This window comes from Eurosta solidaginis, chromosome 1, assembly GCF_040869045.1.
Source record: "Eurosta solidaginis isolate ZX-2024a chromosome 1, ASM4086904v1, whole genome shotgun sequence".
NCBI classification, from domain to species: domain Eukaryota; kingdom Metazoa; phylum Arthropoda; class Insecta; order Diptera; family Tephritidae; genus Eurosta; species Eurosta solidaginis.
Window position 1 is genome coordinate 26,740,380 of NC_090319.1, and position 16,324 is coordinate 26,756,703.

The following is a 16,324-nucleotide window of genomic DNA, read 5'->3' on the forward strand; positions in this document are numbered from 1 at the left end:
CTCTACCGGTGTAGGTAAACTTTGGTCCACCGTAAAGTCCCTATCGAATCCGACTAAGCACAAAGACAAAGTTTCCATCGCCTTTGGCGATAAGGTACTGTCGGATGCGAAAAAATGCGCGAGCGCTTTCTGCCGACAATATATAATGCATCCTACGGTCGACAAAGATAGACGGAGAGCCAATAGACACGCACATAAACACAAACTCAGCGCGTCACCAATTACCATCACCGCTAGAGAGGTTGAGGACGCCATTGGTTGCGCTAAACCATCCAAAGCAGTGGGCCCAGACGGCATAGCCATGCCGATGCTTAAAAACCTAGGGAAAGAGGGTTTCAAATATTTAGCGCATGTCTTCAACCTGTCTCTTTCCACCTTTGTCATACCCGAGAAGTGGAAAATGGCCAAGGTGGTCCCGCTACTAAAGCCTGGGAAACCAGCTAACGTAGGTGAGTCATATCGTCCGATATCTCTCCTATCGCCAGTGGCAAAGACGCTTGAAGCCATTTTGCTCCCTTATTTCCAAGCACATTTGCAGCTAGCCCCTCATCAGCATGGCTTCAGAAAACTCCATAGCACTACCTCCGCGCTAAATGTCATTAGCACCCAGATAAATTGCGGTTTGAATCAATATCCCCACCATAGAACAGTACTCGTAGCGTTAGACCTGTCAAAGCTTTTGATACGGTCAACCATGGCTCGTTACTGCAAGACCTGGAAGGGTCTACCCCCATGTCTTAAAAGGTGGACCGCAAATTATCTGGGTGGTCGGCAGGCATCGGTGCAATTCAGAAACGAAACATCAAAACAAAGGAGAATTAAACAAGGGGTGCCACAGGGTGGTGTCCTATCCCCGCTTTTGTTTAATTTCTACATATCTAAGCTACCTTCACCACCGGAAGGAGTCACAATCGTTTCCTACGCCGATGACTGCACAATAATGGCCACAGGCCCAGGCCCTAAGATCGATGAGCTATGCAATAAAATAAACGGCTATCTCCCTGATCTCTCCAGTTTTTTCGCCTCGCGAAACCTGGCATTGTCACCGACTAAATCTTCCGCGACCTTATTTACAACATGGACGCCCCAAATGTCGACCATATTGAACATCCACTTCGATGGCACTACGCTACCGACTGTCCTACACCCCAAAATCTTGGGTGTGACGTTTGATCAGGATCTACATTTTGGTGCGCACGCAACCGCAATTGTTCCAAGAATTCAGAGCCGTAATAAAATCCTCAAATCCCTTGCTGGCAGTACCTGGGGAAAAGATAAAGAAACGCTCTTGACCACATACAAAGCAATTAGCCAGCCGATTACGTGCTACGCGTCACCCATATGGTCGCCAAGCCTAAAAACCACCCACTGGAAGAAACTACAGGCCTGCCAAAATACTGCTCTCAGAATCGCCACGGGCTGTCTTCTTATGTCCCCAGAACACCATCTACATAATGAGGCGAGAATACTCCCCATCAGGGAGAGAAATGAGATGCTGACCAAACAGTTTCTGTTGAATACCCAGAAACCTGGGCATCCCAACAGACATCTGATTGACGAACCAGCACCGCCTAGGGGCCTAAGGAGTCATCTCCGTAAGCATTTTGAGGAAATACGGCACCTGAGAACCCAGCCGTATGAAGCGGAAAAACACAAGCAGGTCCTTGGTGAACTCCATAGACAGGCGTCGGACCTTTATGTCGGGAATTGCCCGGTGAACCCAGTACTTGAAGAAAAATATCCAGAACTCGCAGAAGAGGAACGCATACTCCCCAGGGAAACGCGTGTCACTCTTGCTCAACTTCGTTCTGGATACTGTAACAGGTTAAACTCTTACCTATCCAGAATCAACCCTGACATACAAAATGTATGCCCTGCTTGCAATGTGTCCCCACATGACACCAACCATCTCTTTAATTGTAATGTGGAACCAACGCCTCTAACACCCCTTTCCTTATGGTCCACACCTGTTGAAACGGACCCCTGTTGGACTCCCGTTAGAGGATATTGATGACAATTTGTGATCGGTCGCGGCTATTAGGTGGGGCGAGCATTGCTACAACAACAACAACAGAGTCACCCATGGGCCACCTTTATGGCGATATCTCGAAAAGGCGTCCAACTATAGAACTAAGGCTCACTCCCTTTTAAAATACTCATTAACACCTTTCATTTGATACCCATGTCGTACAAACACATTCTAGAGTCACCCCTGGTCCACCTTAATGGCGATATCCCGAAATGGCGTCCACCTATAGAACTATAGTCCACTCCCTTTTAAAATACTCTTTAATACCTTCCATTCGATACCCATGTCATACAAACACATTCCAGGGTTACTCTAGGTTCATTCTCCTACATGGTGATGTTACTTTTTTTTGTCTCCAAAGCTCTCAGCTGAGTATATAATGTTCGGTTACACCCGAACTTAGCCTTCCTTACTTGTTTTGTAATTAATAACATTTTTTTTTCAGTTCCCCTTTGTCAATTGTAATTTTTTTGACATCATCATGTTTGGTGGCCGGACAAGGTCGAAAGTCAGGTTCATGTCGAACAGATATACAATATTTGCAAAGCGTGGATAGAGGAGCGGTGAGTGTGAAGTTCTGTATACTTAAATAAATTAAGTGTCAGCTCGATGTATATAGCTAGGCCAATTTTATAGTACTATGCATAGACTTAAGAACCATTTTAAAAGCTTATGGTTTTATTATTTACAGTTCGAAGGTAGCTGGTTTATGCAATTTGGAATGACCCTCGACGAACCTAATACTTTTTTTCGCTGCCGAAGAATGGATTTCAAGTTTTTATTTGGCGATCAAAGTGTACCGACGTATAAAGCAAGAGAATTCAAAATAAGTCATGAATATTTACAGTAAGTATTTTTATACTCAATTGAGCAGAGCTCACAGAGTATATTAACTTTGATTGGATAACGGTTGGTTGTACAGGTATAAAGGAATCGAGATAGATATAGACTTCCATATATCAAAATCATCAGTATCGAAAAAAAATTTGATTGAGCCATGTCCGTCCGTCCGTCTGTCCGTTAACACGATAACTTGAGTAAATTTTGAGATATCTTGATGAAATTTGGTATGTAGGTTCCTGGATGCTCATCTCAGATCGATATTTAAAATGAACGATATCGGACTATAACCACGCCCACTTTCTCGATATCGAAAATTTCGAAAAACCGAAAAAAATGCGATAATTCATTGTCAAAGACGGATAAAGCGATGAAACTTGGTAGGTGGGTTTACCTTATGACTCAGAATAGAAAAGTAGTAAGTTTTTGGACAATGGGCGTGGCACCGCCCACTTTTAAAAGAAGGTAATTTAAAAGTTTTGCAAGCTGTAATTTGGCAGTCGTTGAAGATATCATGATGAAATTTGGCAGGAACGTGTCTACTATTACTATATATGTGCCAAATAAAAATGAGTATAATCGGATGAAGAACACGCCCACTTTTTAAAAAAATTTTTTTAAAAGTCAAATTTTAACAACAAATTTAATATCTTTACTGTATATAAGTAAATTATGTCAATATTCAGCTCCAGTAATGATATGGTGCAACAAAATACAAAAATAAAAGAAAATTTCAAAATGGGCGTGGCTCGGCCCATTTTCATTTAGTTTGTCCAGAATACTTTTAATGCCATAAGTCGAACAAAAATTTACCAATCCTTCTGAAATTTGGTAGGGGAATAGATACTATGACGGCAACTGTTTTTTGTGAAAATGGGCGAACTCGGTTCACGCCACGCCCATTTTTTAAACACAGTCCACCGTCTGTCCTTCCGCTCGGGCGTTAACACGATAACTTGAGCAAAAACCGATATATCTTTACTAAACTTAGTCCACGTACTTATCTGAACTCACTTTATCTTGGTATAAAAAATGGCAGAAATCCGACTATAACCACGCCCAGGTTTTCGATATCGAAAATTACGAAAAAAGAAAAAAAATGCCATAATTCTATACCAAATACGAAAAAAGGGATGAAACATGGTAATTGTATTGGTCTATTGACGCAAAATATAACTTTAGAAAAAACTTTGTAAAATGGGTGTGACACCTACCATATTAAGTAGAAGAAAATGAAAAAGTTCTGCAGAGCGAAATCAACAGCCCTTGGAATCTTGGCAGGAATACTGTTCGTGGTATTGCATATATAAATAAATTAGCAGTACCCGACAGATGATTTTTTGGATCACCCTGGTTCACATTATGGTCGATATCGCGAAAACACCTTCACATATACATCTAAGGGCCACTCGCTTTTAAAATCCTCATTAATACCTTTAATTTGATACCCATATCGCACAAACACATTATAGTCACCCCTGGCCCACCTTTATTGCGATATCTCGAAAAGGCGTCCACCGATAGAACTAAGGATCACTCCCTTTTAAAATACTCATTACCACCTTTCATTTGATACCCATATCGTACAAACACATTCTAGAGTCACCACTGGCCCACCTTAATAGCGATATCTGGAAACGGCGTCCACCAATGGAACTAAGGATCACTTTAAAATGCTCATTACCACCTTTCATTTGATACCCATATCGTACAAACACATTCTAGAGTCACCACTGGCCCACCTTAATGGCGATATCTGGAAAAGGCGTTCACCTATAGATCTAAGGCCTACTCCCTCTTAAAATGCACAGTAACACCTTTCATTTGATACCCATATCGTACAAACACATTCTAGAGTCACCACTGGCCCACCTTAATGGCGATATCTCGAAAAGGCGTTCACCTATAGAACTAAAGCCCATTCCCTTTTAAAATACTCATTAACACCTTTCATTTGATGCCCATATCGTACGAACACATTCTAGAGTCACCCCTGTTCCACCTTTATGGCGATATCTCGAAAAGGCGTTCACCTATAGAACTAAGCCCCTTCCCTTTTAAAATACTCATTAACACCTTTCATTTGATACCGATATCGTACAAGCACATTCTAGAGTCACCCCTGGCCCACCTTTATGGCGATATCTCGAAAAGGCGTCCGCATATAGAACTAAGGATCACTCCCTTTTAAAATACTCATTACCACCTTTGATTTGATACTCATATCGTGCAAACACATTCTAGAGTCACCCCTGGCCCACCTTAATGGCGATACCTCGAAAAGGCGTCCACCTATAGACCTAAGGCCCACTCCCTCTTAAAATGCTCAGTAACACCTTTCATTTGATACCCATATCGTACAAAAAAATTCTAGGGTCACCTCTGGTCCACCTTTATGGCGATATCTCGAAACGGCGTCCACCTATGGAACTAAGGATTACTCCCTTTTAAAATACTCATTAACACCTTTCTTTTGATACCCATATTGTACAAACAAATTCTAGGGTCACCTCTGGTCCACCTTTATGGCGATATCTCGAAACGGCGACCACCTATACAGCAACCACTACTCCCCTTTAAAACCCTCATTAATACCTTTAATTTGATACCAATATCGTACAAACACATTCTAGAGTCAACCCTGGTCCACCTTTATGACGATATTTCGAAACGGCATCCGCCTATAGAACTAAGGCCCACTCCCTTTTAAAATACTCATTAACACCATTCGGTTGGTGCCCATATTGTACAAACAAATTCTAGGGTCACCTCTGGTCCACCTTTATGGCGATATCTCGAAACGGCGACCACCTATACAGCAACCACTACTCCCCTTTAAAACCCTCATTAATACCTTTAATTTGATACCAATATCGTACAAACACATTCTAGAGTCAACCCTGGTCCACCTTTATGACGATATTTCGAAACGGCATCCACCTATAGAACTAAGGCCCACTCCCTTTTAAAATACTCATTAACACCTTTCTTTTGATACCCATATTGTACAAACAAATTCTAGGGTCACCTCTGGTCCACCTTTATGGCGATATCTCGAAACGGCGTCCACCTATGGAACTAAGGATTACTCCCTTTTAAAATACTCATTAACACCTTTAATTTGATACCCATATCGTACAAACGCATTCTAGAGTCAACCCTGATCCACCTTTATGGCTATATCCCTAAATGGCGTCCACCTATAGAACTATGGCCCACTCCCTCATAAAATACTCTTTAATGCCTTTCATTTGATACACATGTCATACAAACACATTCCAGGGTTTCCCTCGGTTCATTTTCCTACATGGTTATTTTCCCTTATGTTGTCACCATAGCTCTCAACTGAGTATGTAATGTTCGGGTACACCCGAACTTAACCTTCCTTACTTGTTATTAATGCATTTATAAGCCTTTTCGGCCAAAGCTTTTTCTTCCACAAGTGTGTTGAAAATAGTTTCCATTTACCCATTGATGTAAAAATAGGTTTCTATATTTTATCTATGCCGTCAGCACGGCTCTGATACCTTTTTTTCAAAAATTTGTTATGTATTGAATAACATCTCAAAAATAAGTTCACAGCGCCAATAATGGCAATAGCCAGAAGATAAATTTTTATGGTTTCCAAGGCTTCAGTGTGTCTATTATTTGGACTGTGTTTACCACGTTACCATTTGGATTAGTGACTTTCGATTCTTGGCCTCCCATTGTCAAAAGATAGATATAACAAGTAAGGAAGGCTAAGTTCGGGTGTAACCGAACATTACATACTTAGTTGAGAGCTATGGAGACAAAATAAGGAAAATCACCATGCAGGAAAATGAACCTAGGGTAACCCTGGAATGTGGTTGTATGACATGTGTATCAAATGGAAGGTATTAAAGAGTATTTTAAGAGAGAGTAGGCCATAGTTCTATGGATGGACGCCATTTAGGGATATCGCCATAAAGGTGGACCAGAGCTGACTCTAGAATTTGTTTGTACGATATGGGTATCAAATGAAAGGTGTTACTGAGCATTTTAAGAGGGAGTGGGCACTAGGTCTATAGGTGGACGCCTTTTCGAGATATCGCCATTAAGGGGGACCAGGGGTGTCTCTAGAATGTGTTTGTACGATATGGGTATCAAATGAAAGGTGGTAATGAGTATTTTAAAAGGGAATGGGCTATAGGTGAACGCCTTTTCGAGAAATCGCCATAAAGGTGGACCAAGGGTGACTCTAGAATGTTTGTACGATATGGGTATCAAACGAAAAGTGTTACTGAGCATTTTAAGAGGGAGTGGGCATTAGGTCTATAGGTGGACGCCTTTTCGAAATGTCGCCATTAGGGTGGGCCAGGGGTGACTCTAGGATGTGTTTGTATGATATGGGTATCAAATGAAAGATGGTAATGAGTATTTTAAAAGCGAGTAATCCTTAGTTCTATAGGTGGACGCCTTTTCGAGATATCGCCATAAAGGTGGACCAGGGGTGTCTCTAGAATGTGTTTGTACGATATGGGTATCAAACGAAAGTTGTTACTGAGCATTTTAAGAGGGAGTGGGCATTAGGTCTATAGGTGGACGCCTTTTCGAGATATCGCCATTAGGGTGGGCCAGGGTGACTCTAGAATGTGTTTGTACGATATGGGTATCAAATGAAAGGTGGTAATGAGCATTTTAAGAGGGAGTGGGCATGAGGCCTATAGGTGGACACCTTTTCGTGATATCGTCATTAGGGTGGGCCAGGGGTGACTCTAGAATGTGTTTGTACGATATGGGTATCAAACGAAAGGTGTTACTGAGCATTTTAAGAGGGAGTGGGCATTAGGTCTATAGGTGGACGCCTTTTCGAGATATCGCCATTAGGGTGGGCCAGGGTGACTCTAGAATGTGTTTGTACGATATGGGTATCAAATGAAAGGTGGTAATGTGTATTTTAAAAGGGAGTAATCCTTAGTTCTATAGGTGGACGCCTTTTCGAGATATCGCCATAAAGGTGGACCAAAGGTGACTCTAGAATGTTTGTACGATATGGGTATCAAACGAAAGTTGTTACTGAGCATTTTAAGAGGGAGTGGGCATTAGGTCTATAGGTGGACGCCTTTTCGAAATGTCGCCATTAGGGTGGGCCAGGGGTGACTCTAGAATGTGCTTGTACGATATGGGTATCAAATGAAAGGTGGTAATGAGTATTTTAAAAGGGAGTAATCCTTAGTTCTATAGGTGGACGCCTTTTCGAGATATCGCCATAAAGGTGGACCAAGGGTGACTCTAGAATGTTTGTACGATATGGGTATCAAACGAAAGTTGTTACTGAGCACTTTAAGAGGGAGTGGGCATTAGGTCTATAGGTGGACGCCTTTTCGAGATATCGCCATTAGGGTGGGCCAGGGGTGACTCTAGAATGTTTGTACGATATGGGTATCAAATGAAAGGTGGTAATGAGTATTTTAAAAGGGAGTAATCCTTAGTTCTATAGGTGGACGCCTTTTCGAGATATCGCCATAAAGGTGGACCAAGGGTGACTTTAGAATGTTTGTACGATATGGGTATCAAACGAAAGGTGTTACTGAGCATTTTAAGAGGGAGTGGGCATTAGGTCTATAGGTGGACGCCTTTTCGAGATATCGCCATTAGGGTGGGCCAGGGGTGACTCTAGAATGTGTTTGTACGATATGGATATCAAATTAAAGGTATTAATGAGGGTTTTAAAAGCGAGTGGCCCTTAGATGTATATGTGAAGGCGTTCTCGCGATATCGACCAAAATGTGGACCAGGTGATCCAGAAAATCATCTGTCGGGTACTGCTAATTTATTTATATATACAATACCACTAACAGTATTCCTGCCAAGATTCCAAGGGCTGTTGATTTCGCCTTGTAGAACTTTTTCATTTTCTTCTACTTAATATGGTAGGTGTCACACCCATTTTACAAAGTTTTTTCCAAATTATATTTTGCGTCAATAAACCAATCCAGTTACCATGTTTCATCCCTTTTTTCGTATTTGGTATAGAATTATGGCATTTTTTTCATTTTTCGTATTTTTCGATATCGATAAAGTGGGCGTGGTTATGGTCGGATTTCGGCCATTTTTTATACCAAGATAAAGTGAGTTCAGATAAGTAGGTGGGCTAAGTTTAGTAAAGATATATCGGTTTTTGCTCAAGTTATTGTGTTAACGGCCGAGCGGAAGGACAGACGGTAGACTGTGTATAAAAACTGGGCGTGGCTTCCACCGATTTCGCCCATTTTCACAGAGAACAGTTACCGTCATAGAATCTATGCCCCTACCAAATTTGAGAAGGATTGGTAAATTTTTGTTCGACTTATGGTATTAAAAGTATTCTAGACAAACTAAATGAAAATGGGCGGAGCCACGCCCATTTTGAAATTTTCTTTTATTTTTGTATTTTGTTGCATCATATCATTACAGGAGTTCAATTTTGACTTAATTTACTTATATACAGTAAAGATATTAAATTTTTTGTTAAAATTTGAATTTAAAAAAATTTTTTTAAAAAGTGGGCGTGTTCTTCATCCAATTTTGCTAATTTTTATTTAGCCATATATAGTAATAGTAGTAGCGTTCCTGCCAAATTTCATCACGATATCTTCAAGGACTGCCAAATTACAGCTTGCAAAACTTTTAAATTACCTTCTTGTAAAAGTGGGCGGTGCCACGCCCATTGTCCAAAATCTTACTAATTTTCTATTCTGCGTCATAACGTCAACCCATCTACCAAGTTTCATCGCTTTAACCGCCTTTGGCAATGAATTATCGCATTTTTTCGGTTTTTCGAAATTTTCGAAATCGAAAAAGTGGGCGTGGTTATAGTCCGATATCGTTCATTTTAAATAGCGATCTGAGATGAGTGCCCAGGAATCTATTTACCAAATTTCATCAAGATACCTCAAAATTTACTCAAGTTATAGTGTTAACGGACGGACGGACGGACATGGCTCAATCGAATTTTTTTTCGATACTGATGATTTTGATATATCTATCTCGATTCCTTTATACCTGTACAACCAACCGTTATCCAATCAAAGTTTATATACTCTGTGAGCTCTGCTCAACTGAGTATAAAAATTGTTGTATTTTTTTTATTTTGTTTATTTATTTATTATCTGTAATCTTATACAATATCATCATACGCCTAGTTTCCTTTTCTCTACTTGTTTGATTAATAACATCTTTATTAGTTGGCTCCCTAGTCATTCCAATAGTTTTCCAGAATTGTTTTAGTCATTTTAATTCTTTATTGTAATCTATCACTTCTAATTCGTTTTTAAGGTCTTCAATTGGGCCTTTAGTGGGTATTATTTAAAAATCCTTCTTATACTCAGTTGAGCAGAGCTCACAGAGTATATTAATTTTGATTGGATAACGGCTGGCTGTACAGATATAAAGGAATCGAGATAGACATAGACTTCCATATATCAACATCATCAGTATCGAAAAAAAATTCGATTGAGCCATGTCCGTCCGTCCGTCAGTCCGTCCGTCCGTTAACACGATAACTTGAGTAAATTTTGAGGTATCTTGATGAAATTTGGTACGTAGGTTCCTGGGCACTCATCTCAGATCGCTATTTAAAATTAACGATATCGGACTATAACCACGCCCACTATTTCGATATCGAAAATTTCGAAAAATTGAAAAAGTGCGATTATTCATTACCAAATACGGATAAAGCGATGAAACTTGGCAGGTGAGTTGAACTTATGACGCAGAATAGAAAACTAGTAAAATTTTGGACAATGGCGGTGGCACCGCCCACTTTTAAAAGAAGGTAATTTAGAAGTTTTGCAAGCTGTAATTTGGCAGTCGTTGAAGATACCGTGATGAAATTTGGCAGGAGCGTTACTCTTATTACTATATGTATGCGTAATAAAAATTAGCAAAATCGGAGAACGACCACGTCCACTTTTAAAAACAAAATTTTTAAAGTCACATTTTAAAATAAAAGTTAATATCTTTACAGCATATAAGTAAATTATGCCAACATTCAACTCCAGTAATGATATGTTGCAACAAAATAAAAAAATAAAAGAAAATTGCAAAATGGGCGTGGCTCCGCCCTTTTTCATTTAATTTGTCTAGGATACTTTTAATGCCATATGTCGAACAAAACACTACCAATCCTTGTGAAATTTGGTAGAGGCTTAGGTTCTAGGACGATAACTGTTTTCTGTGAAAAAGGGCGAAATCGGTTGAAGCCACGCCCAGTTTTTATACACAGTCGATCGTCTGTCCTTCCGCTCGGCCGTTAACACGATTACTTGAGCAAAAATCGATATATCTTTACTAAACTCAGTTCACGTACTTATCTGAACTCACTTTATATTGGTGTATAAAATGGCCGAAATCCGACTATGACCACTTCCACTTTTTCGATATCGAAAATTACTAAAAATGAAAAAAATTACATAATAATATACCAAATACGAAAAAGGAATGAAACATGGTAATTGGATTGGTTTATTGACGCAAAATATAACTTTAGAAAAAAACTTTGTAAAAGTGGAAAAAAATGAAAAAGTTTTGCAGGGCGAATTCAAAAGCCCTTGTGCTGGAAGTCCTACAGATAAACCTCCAACACAGTAAAGTGGCGACGAGCGAACTGCTCCTAACCCTTGAGGAGCGTTTGATTTGGCGCAGATCCAGGAACCGTGGCTCTCATCGGGAGGAAATGTTTCTGTAGTAATGGTAAGAAAACAGCTGCATTCATATATGCTGCCTAATTACACTACTGAGGACCTCGTATCTTTTTGGTATCAAAAAGTTTCATAAATTTTGTTTTATTTTTATAATAACGGTATTTATGTATAAAGTGCCATGCAACGTGAAATGCAAAATTTTTCTTTTGATCTGCGTACAGCGCTTAATAATACAAAAATGTCAGCTTTCGATTTCAAAGTATTTTCGAAAGTATGTATGTATTCTGTTTTTAAATACTTTTTTATTTTTATTTGGTACTTTTATTATCACTGGGTGTGTACATTTCATGCTTATATAATTTTAATAAAACAATGTAATAATAGCAATGTAAATAAATGTTATGTTTAAAGACACAGCCCCCCAGTTGAGATGCCATTGTCGACGTTTGTGCAGATATTGCAGCCAATATCGTCGGTCCAGTGCCAAAGCCACGAAAGTGTATATTTGATGTTTTGTGAAAAAAGCGTTTCAAACCTTGAAGACATTGTTAACAAGTAAGGAAGGCTAAGTTCGGGTGTGACCGAACATTACATACTCAGTTGAGAGCTATGGAGACAAAATAAGGAAAATCACCATGTAGGAAAATGAACCTAGGGTAACCCTGGAATGTGGTTGTATGACATGTGTATCAAATGGAAGGTATTAAAGAGTATTTTAAGAGAGAGTAGGCCATAGATCTATGGATGGACGCCATTTAGGGATGTCGCCATAAAGGTGGACCAGGGCTGACTCAAGAATTTGTTTGTACGATATGGGTATCAAATGAAAGGTGTTACTGAGCATTTTAAGAGGGAGCGGGCCTTAGGTCTATCGGTGGACGCCTTTTCGAGATATCGCCATTAAGGTGGGCCAGGGGTGACTCTAGAATGTGTTTGTACGATATGGGTATCAAATGAAAGGTGTTAATGAGTATTTTCAAAGGGAGTGATCCTTAGTTCCATAGGTGGACACCGTTTCGAGATATCGCCATAAAGGTGAACCAGGGGCGACTCTAGAATGTGTTTGTACGATATGGGTATCAAATGAAAGGTGTTACTGAGCATTTTAAGAGGGAGCGGGCCTTAGGTCTATCGGTGGACGCCTTTTCGAGATATCGCCATTAAGGTGGGCCAGGGGTGACTCTAGAATGTGTTTGTACGATATGGGTATCAAATGAAAGGTGTTAATGAGTATTTTCAAAGGGAGTGATCCTTAGTTCTATAGGTGGAAAGAAGCCTTTTCGAGATATCGCCATAAAGGTGGACTAAGGGTGACTCTAGAATGTTTGTACGATATGGGTATCAAGCGAAGGGTGTTACTGAGCATTTTAAGAGGGAGTGGGCATTAGGTCTATAAGTGGACGCCTTTTCGAGATATCGCCATTAGGGTGGGCCAGGGTGACCCTAGAATGTGTTTGTACGATATGGGTATCAAATGAAAGGTGGTAATGAGTATTTTAAAAGGGAGTAATCCTTAGTTCTATAGGTGGACGCCTTTTCGAGATATCGCCGTAAAGGTGGACCAAGGGTGACTCTAGAATCTTTGTACGATATGGGAATCAAATGAAAGGTGTTACTGAGCATTTTAAGAGGGAGTGGGCATTAGGTCTATAGGTGGACGCCTTTTCGAGATGTCGCCATTAGGGTGTGACAGGGGTGACTCTAGAATGTTTGTACGATATGGGTATCAAACGAAAGGTGTTACTGAGCATTTTAAGAGGGAGTGGGCATTAGGTCTATAGGTGGACACCTTTTCGAGATATCGCCATTAGGGTGGGCCAGGGGTGACTCTATAATGTGTTTGTACGATATGGGTATCAAACGAAAGGTGTTACTGAGCACTTTAAGAGGGAGTGGGCATTAGGTCTATAGGTGGACGCCTTTTCGAGATATCGCCATTAGGGTGGGCCAGGGGTGACTCTAGAATGTTTGTACGATATGGGTATCAAACGAAGGGTGTTACTGAGCATTTTAAGAGGGAGTGGGCATTAGGTCTATAAGTGGACGCCTTTTCGAGATATCGCCATTAGGGTGGGCCAGGGTGACTCTAGAATGTGTTTGTACGATATGGGTATCAAATGAAAGGTGGTAATGAGTATTTTAAAAGGGAGTAATCCTTAGTTCTATAGGTGGACGCCTTTTCGAGATATCGCCATAAAGGTGGACCAAGGGTGACTCTAGAATCTTTGTACGATATGGGTATCAAACGAAAGGTGTTACTGAGCATTTTAAGAGGGAGTGGGCATTAGGTCTATAGGTGGACAACCTTTCGATATATCGCCATTAGGGTGGGCCAGGGGTGACTCTAGAATGTTTGTACGATATGGGTATCAAACGAAAGGTGGTACTGAGCATTTTAGGAGGGAGAGGGCATTAGGTCTATAGGTGGACTTCTTTTCGAGATATCGCCATTAGGGTGGACCAGGGGTGACTCTAGAATGTGTTTGTACGATATGGATATCAAACTAAAGGTATTAATGAGGGTTTTAAAAGCGAGTAGCCCTTAGATGTATATGTGAAGGCGTTTTCGCGATATCGACCAAAATGTGGACCAGGTGATCCAGAAAATCATCTGTCGGGTACTGCTAATTTATTTATATATGCAATACCACTAACAGTATTCCTGCCAAGATTCCAAACGCTGTTGATTTCGCCTTGTAGAACTTTTTCATTTTCTTCTACTTAATATGGTAGGTGTCACACCCATTTTACAAAGTTTTTTCCAAAGTTATATTTTGCGTCAATAAACCAATCCAATTACCATGTTTCATCCTTTTTTTTCGTATTTGGTATAGAATTATGGCATTTTTTTCATTTTTCGTAATTTTCGATATCGATAAAGTGGGCGTGGTTATGGTCGGATTTCGGCCATTTTTTATACCAATATAAAGTAAGTTCAGATAAGTGCGTGGACTAAGTTTAGTAAAGATATATCGGTTTTTGCTCAAGTTATTGTGTTAACGGCCGAGAGGAAGGCCAGACGGTGGACTGTGTATAAAAACTGGGCGTGTCTTCCACCGATTTCGCCCGTTTTCACAGAAAACAGTTACCGTCATAGAGTCTATGCCTCTATTCTATAGGTGGACGCCTTTTCGAGATATCGCCATAAAGGTGGACCAAGGGTGACTCTAGAATCTTTGTACGATATGGGTATCAAACGAAAGGTGTTACTGAGCATTTTAAGAGGGAGTGGGCATTAGGTCTATAGGTGGACAACCTTTCGATATATCGCCATTAGGGTGGGCCAGGGGTGACTCTAGAATGTTTGTACGATATGGGTATCAAACGAAAGGTGGTACTGAGCATTTTAGGAGGGAGAGGGCATTAGGTCTATAGGTGGACTTCTTTTCGAGATATCGCCATTAGGGTGGACCAGGGGTGACTCTAGAATGTGTTTGTACGATATGGATATCAAACTAAAGGTATTAATGAGGGTTTTAAAAGCGAGTAGCCCTTAGATGTATATGTGAAGGCGTTTTCGCGATATCGACCAAAATGTGGACCAGGTGATCCAGAAAATCATCTGTCGGGTACTGCTAATTTATTTATATATGCAATACCACTAACAGTATTCCTGCCAAGATTCCAAACGCTGTTGATTTCGCCTTGTAGAACTTTTTCATTTTCTTCTACTTAATATGGTAGGTGTCACACCCATTTTACAAAGTTTTTTCCAAAGTTATATTTTGCGTCAATAAACCAATCCAATTACCATGTTTCATCCTTTTTTTTCGTATTTGGTATAGAATTATGGCATTTTTTTCATTTTTCGTAATTTTCGATATCGATAAAGTGGGCGTGGTTATGGTCGGATTTCGGCCATTTTTTATACCAATATAAAGTAAGTTCAGATAAGTGCGTGGACTAAGTTTAGTAAAGATATATCGGTTTTTGCTCAAGTTATTGTGTTAACGGCCGAGAGGAAGGCCAGACGGTGGACTGTGTATAAAAACTGGGCGTGTCTTCCACCGATTTCGCCCGTTTTCACAGAAAACAGTTACCGTCATAGAGTCTATGCCTCTACCAAATTTAAGAAGGATTGGTAAATTTTTGTTCGACTTATGGCATTAAAAGTATTCTAGAAAAACTAAATTAAAATGGGCGGAGCCACGCCCATTTTGAAATATTCTTTTATTTTTGTATTTTGTTGCATCATATCATTTCTGGAGTTGAATTCTGACTTAATATACTTATATACAGTAAAGATATTAAATTTTTTGTTAAAATTTGAATTTAAAAAAAATTTTTTTTAAAAAGTGGGCGTGCTCTTCATCCAATTTTGCTAATTTTTATTTAGCACATATATAGTAATAGTAGTAACGTTCCTGCCAAATTTCATCATGATATCTTCAACGACTGCCAAATTACAGCTTGCAAAACTTTTAAATTACCTTCTTGTAAAAGTGGGCGGTGCCACGCCCATTGTCCAAGATCTTAGTAATTTTCTATTCTACGTCATAACATCAACCCACCTACCAAGTTTCATCGCTTTATCCGCCTTTGGCAATGAATTATCGCATTTTTTCGGTTTTTCGAAATTTTCGATATCGAAAAAATGGGCGTGGTTATAGTCCGATATCGTTCATTTTAAATAGCGATCTGAGATGAGTGCCCAGGAATCTACATACCAAATTTCATCAAGATACCTCAAAATTTACTCAAGTTATCGTGTTAACGGACGGACGGACGGACGGACGGACGGACATGGCTCAATCAAATTTTTTTTCGATCCTGATTATTTTGATATATGGAAGTCTATATCTATCTCGAT

The 16,324-nt window shown here is 39.9% G+C and overlaps 1 protein-coding gene across 2 annotated transcripts in view; it reads left to right on the forward strand.

Moving 5' to 3' along the window:
* LOC137250530 (uncharacterized) overlaps window positions 1-16,324 on the forward strand; it is a 74,229-nt gene that overhangs the window by 38,714 nt on the left and 19,191 nt on the right. For both annotated transcript variants that reach the window (XM_067783520.1, XM_067783513.1), the window contains exons 2-3: window positions 2,475-2,592; window positions 2,721-2,875. In XM_067783520.1, the coding sequence (XP_067639621.1) occupies window positions 2,475-2,592; window positions 2,721-2,875 (273 nt within the window). The remainder of the gene's footprint in view (window positions 1-2,474; window positions 2,593-2,720; window positions 2,876-16,324) is intronic.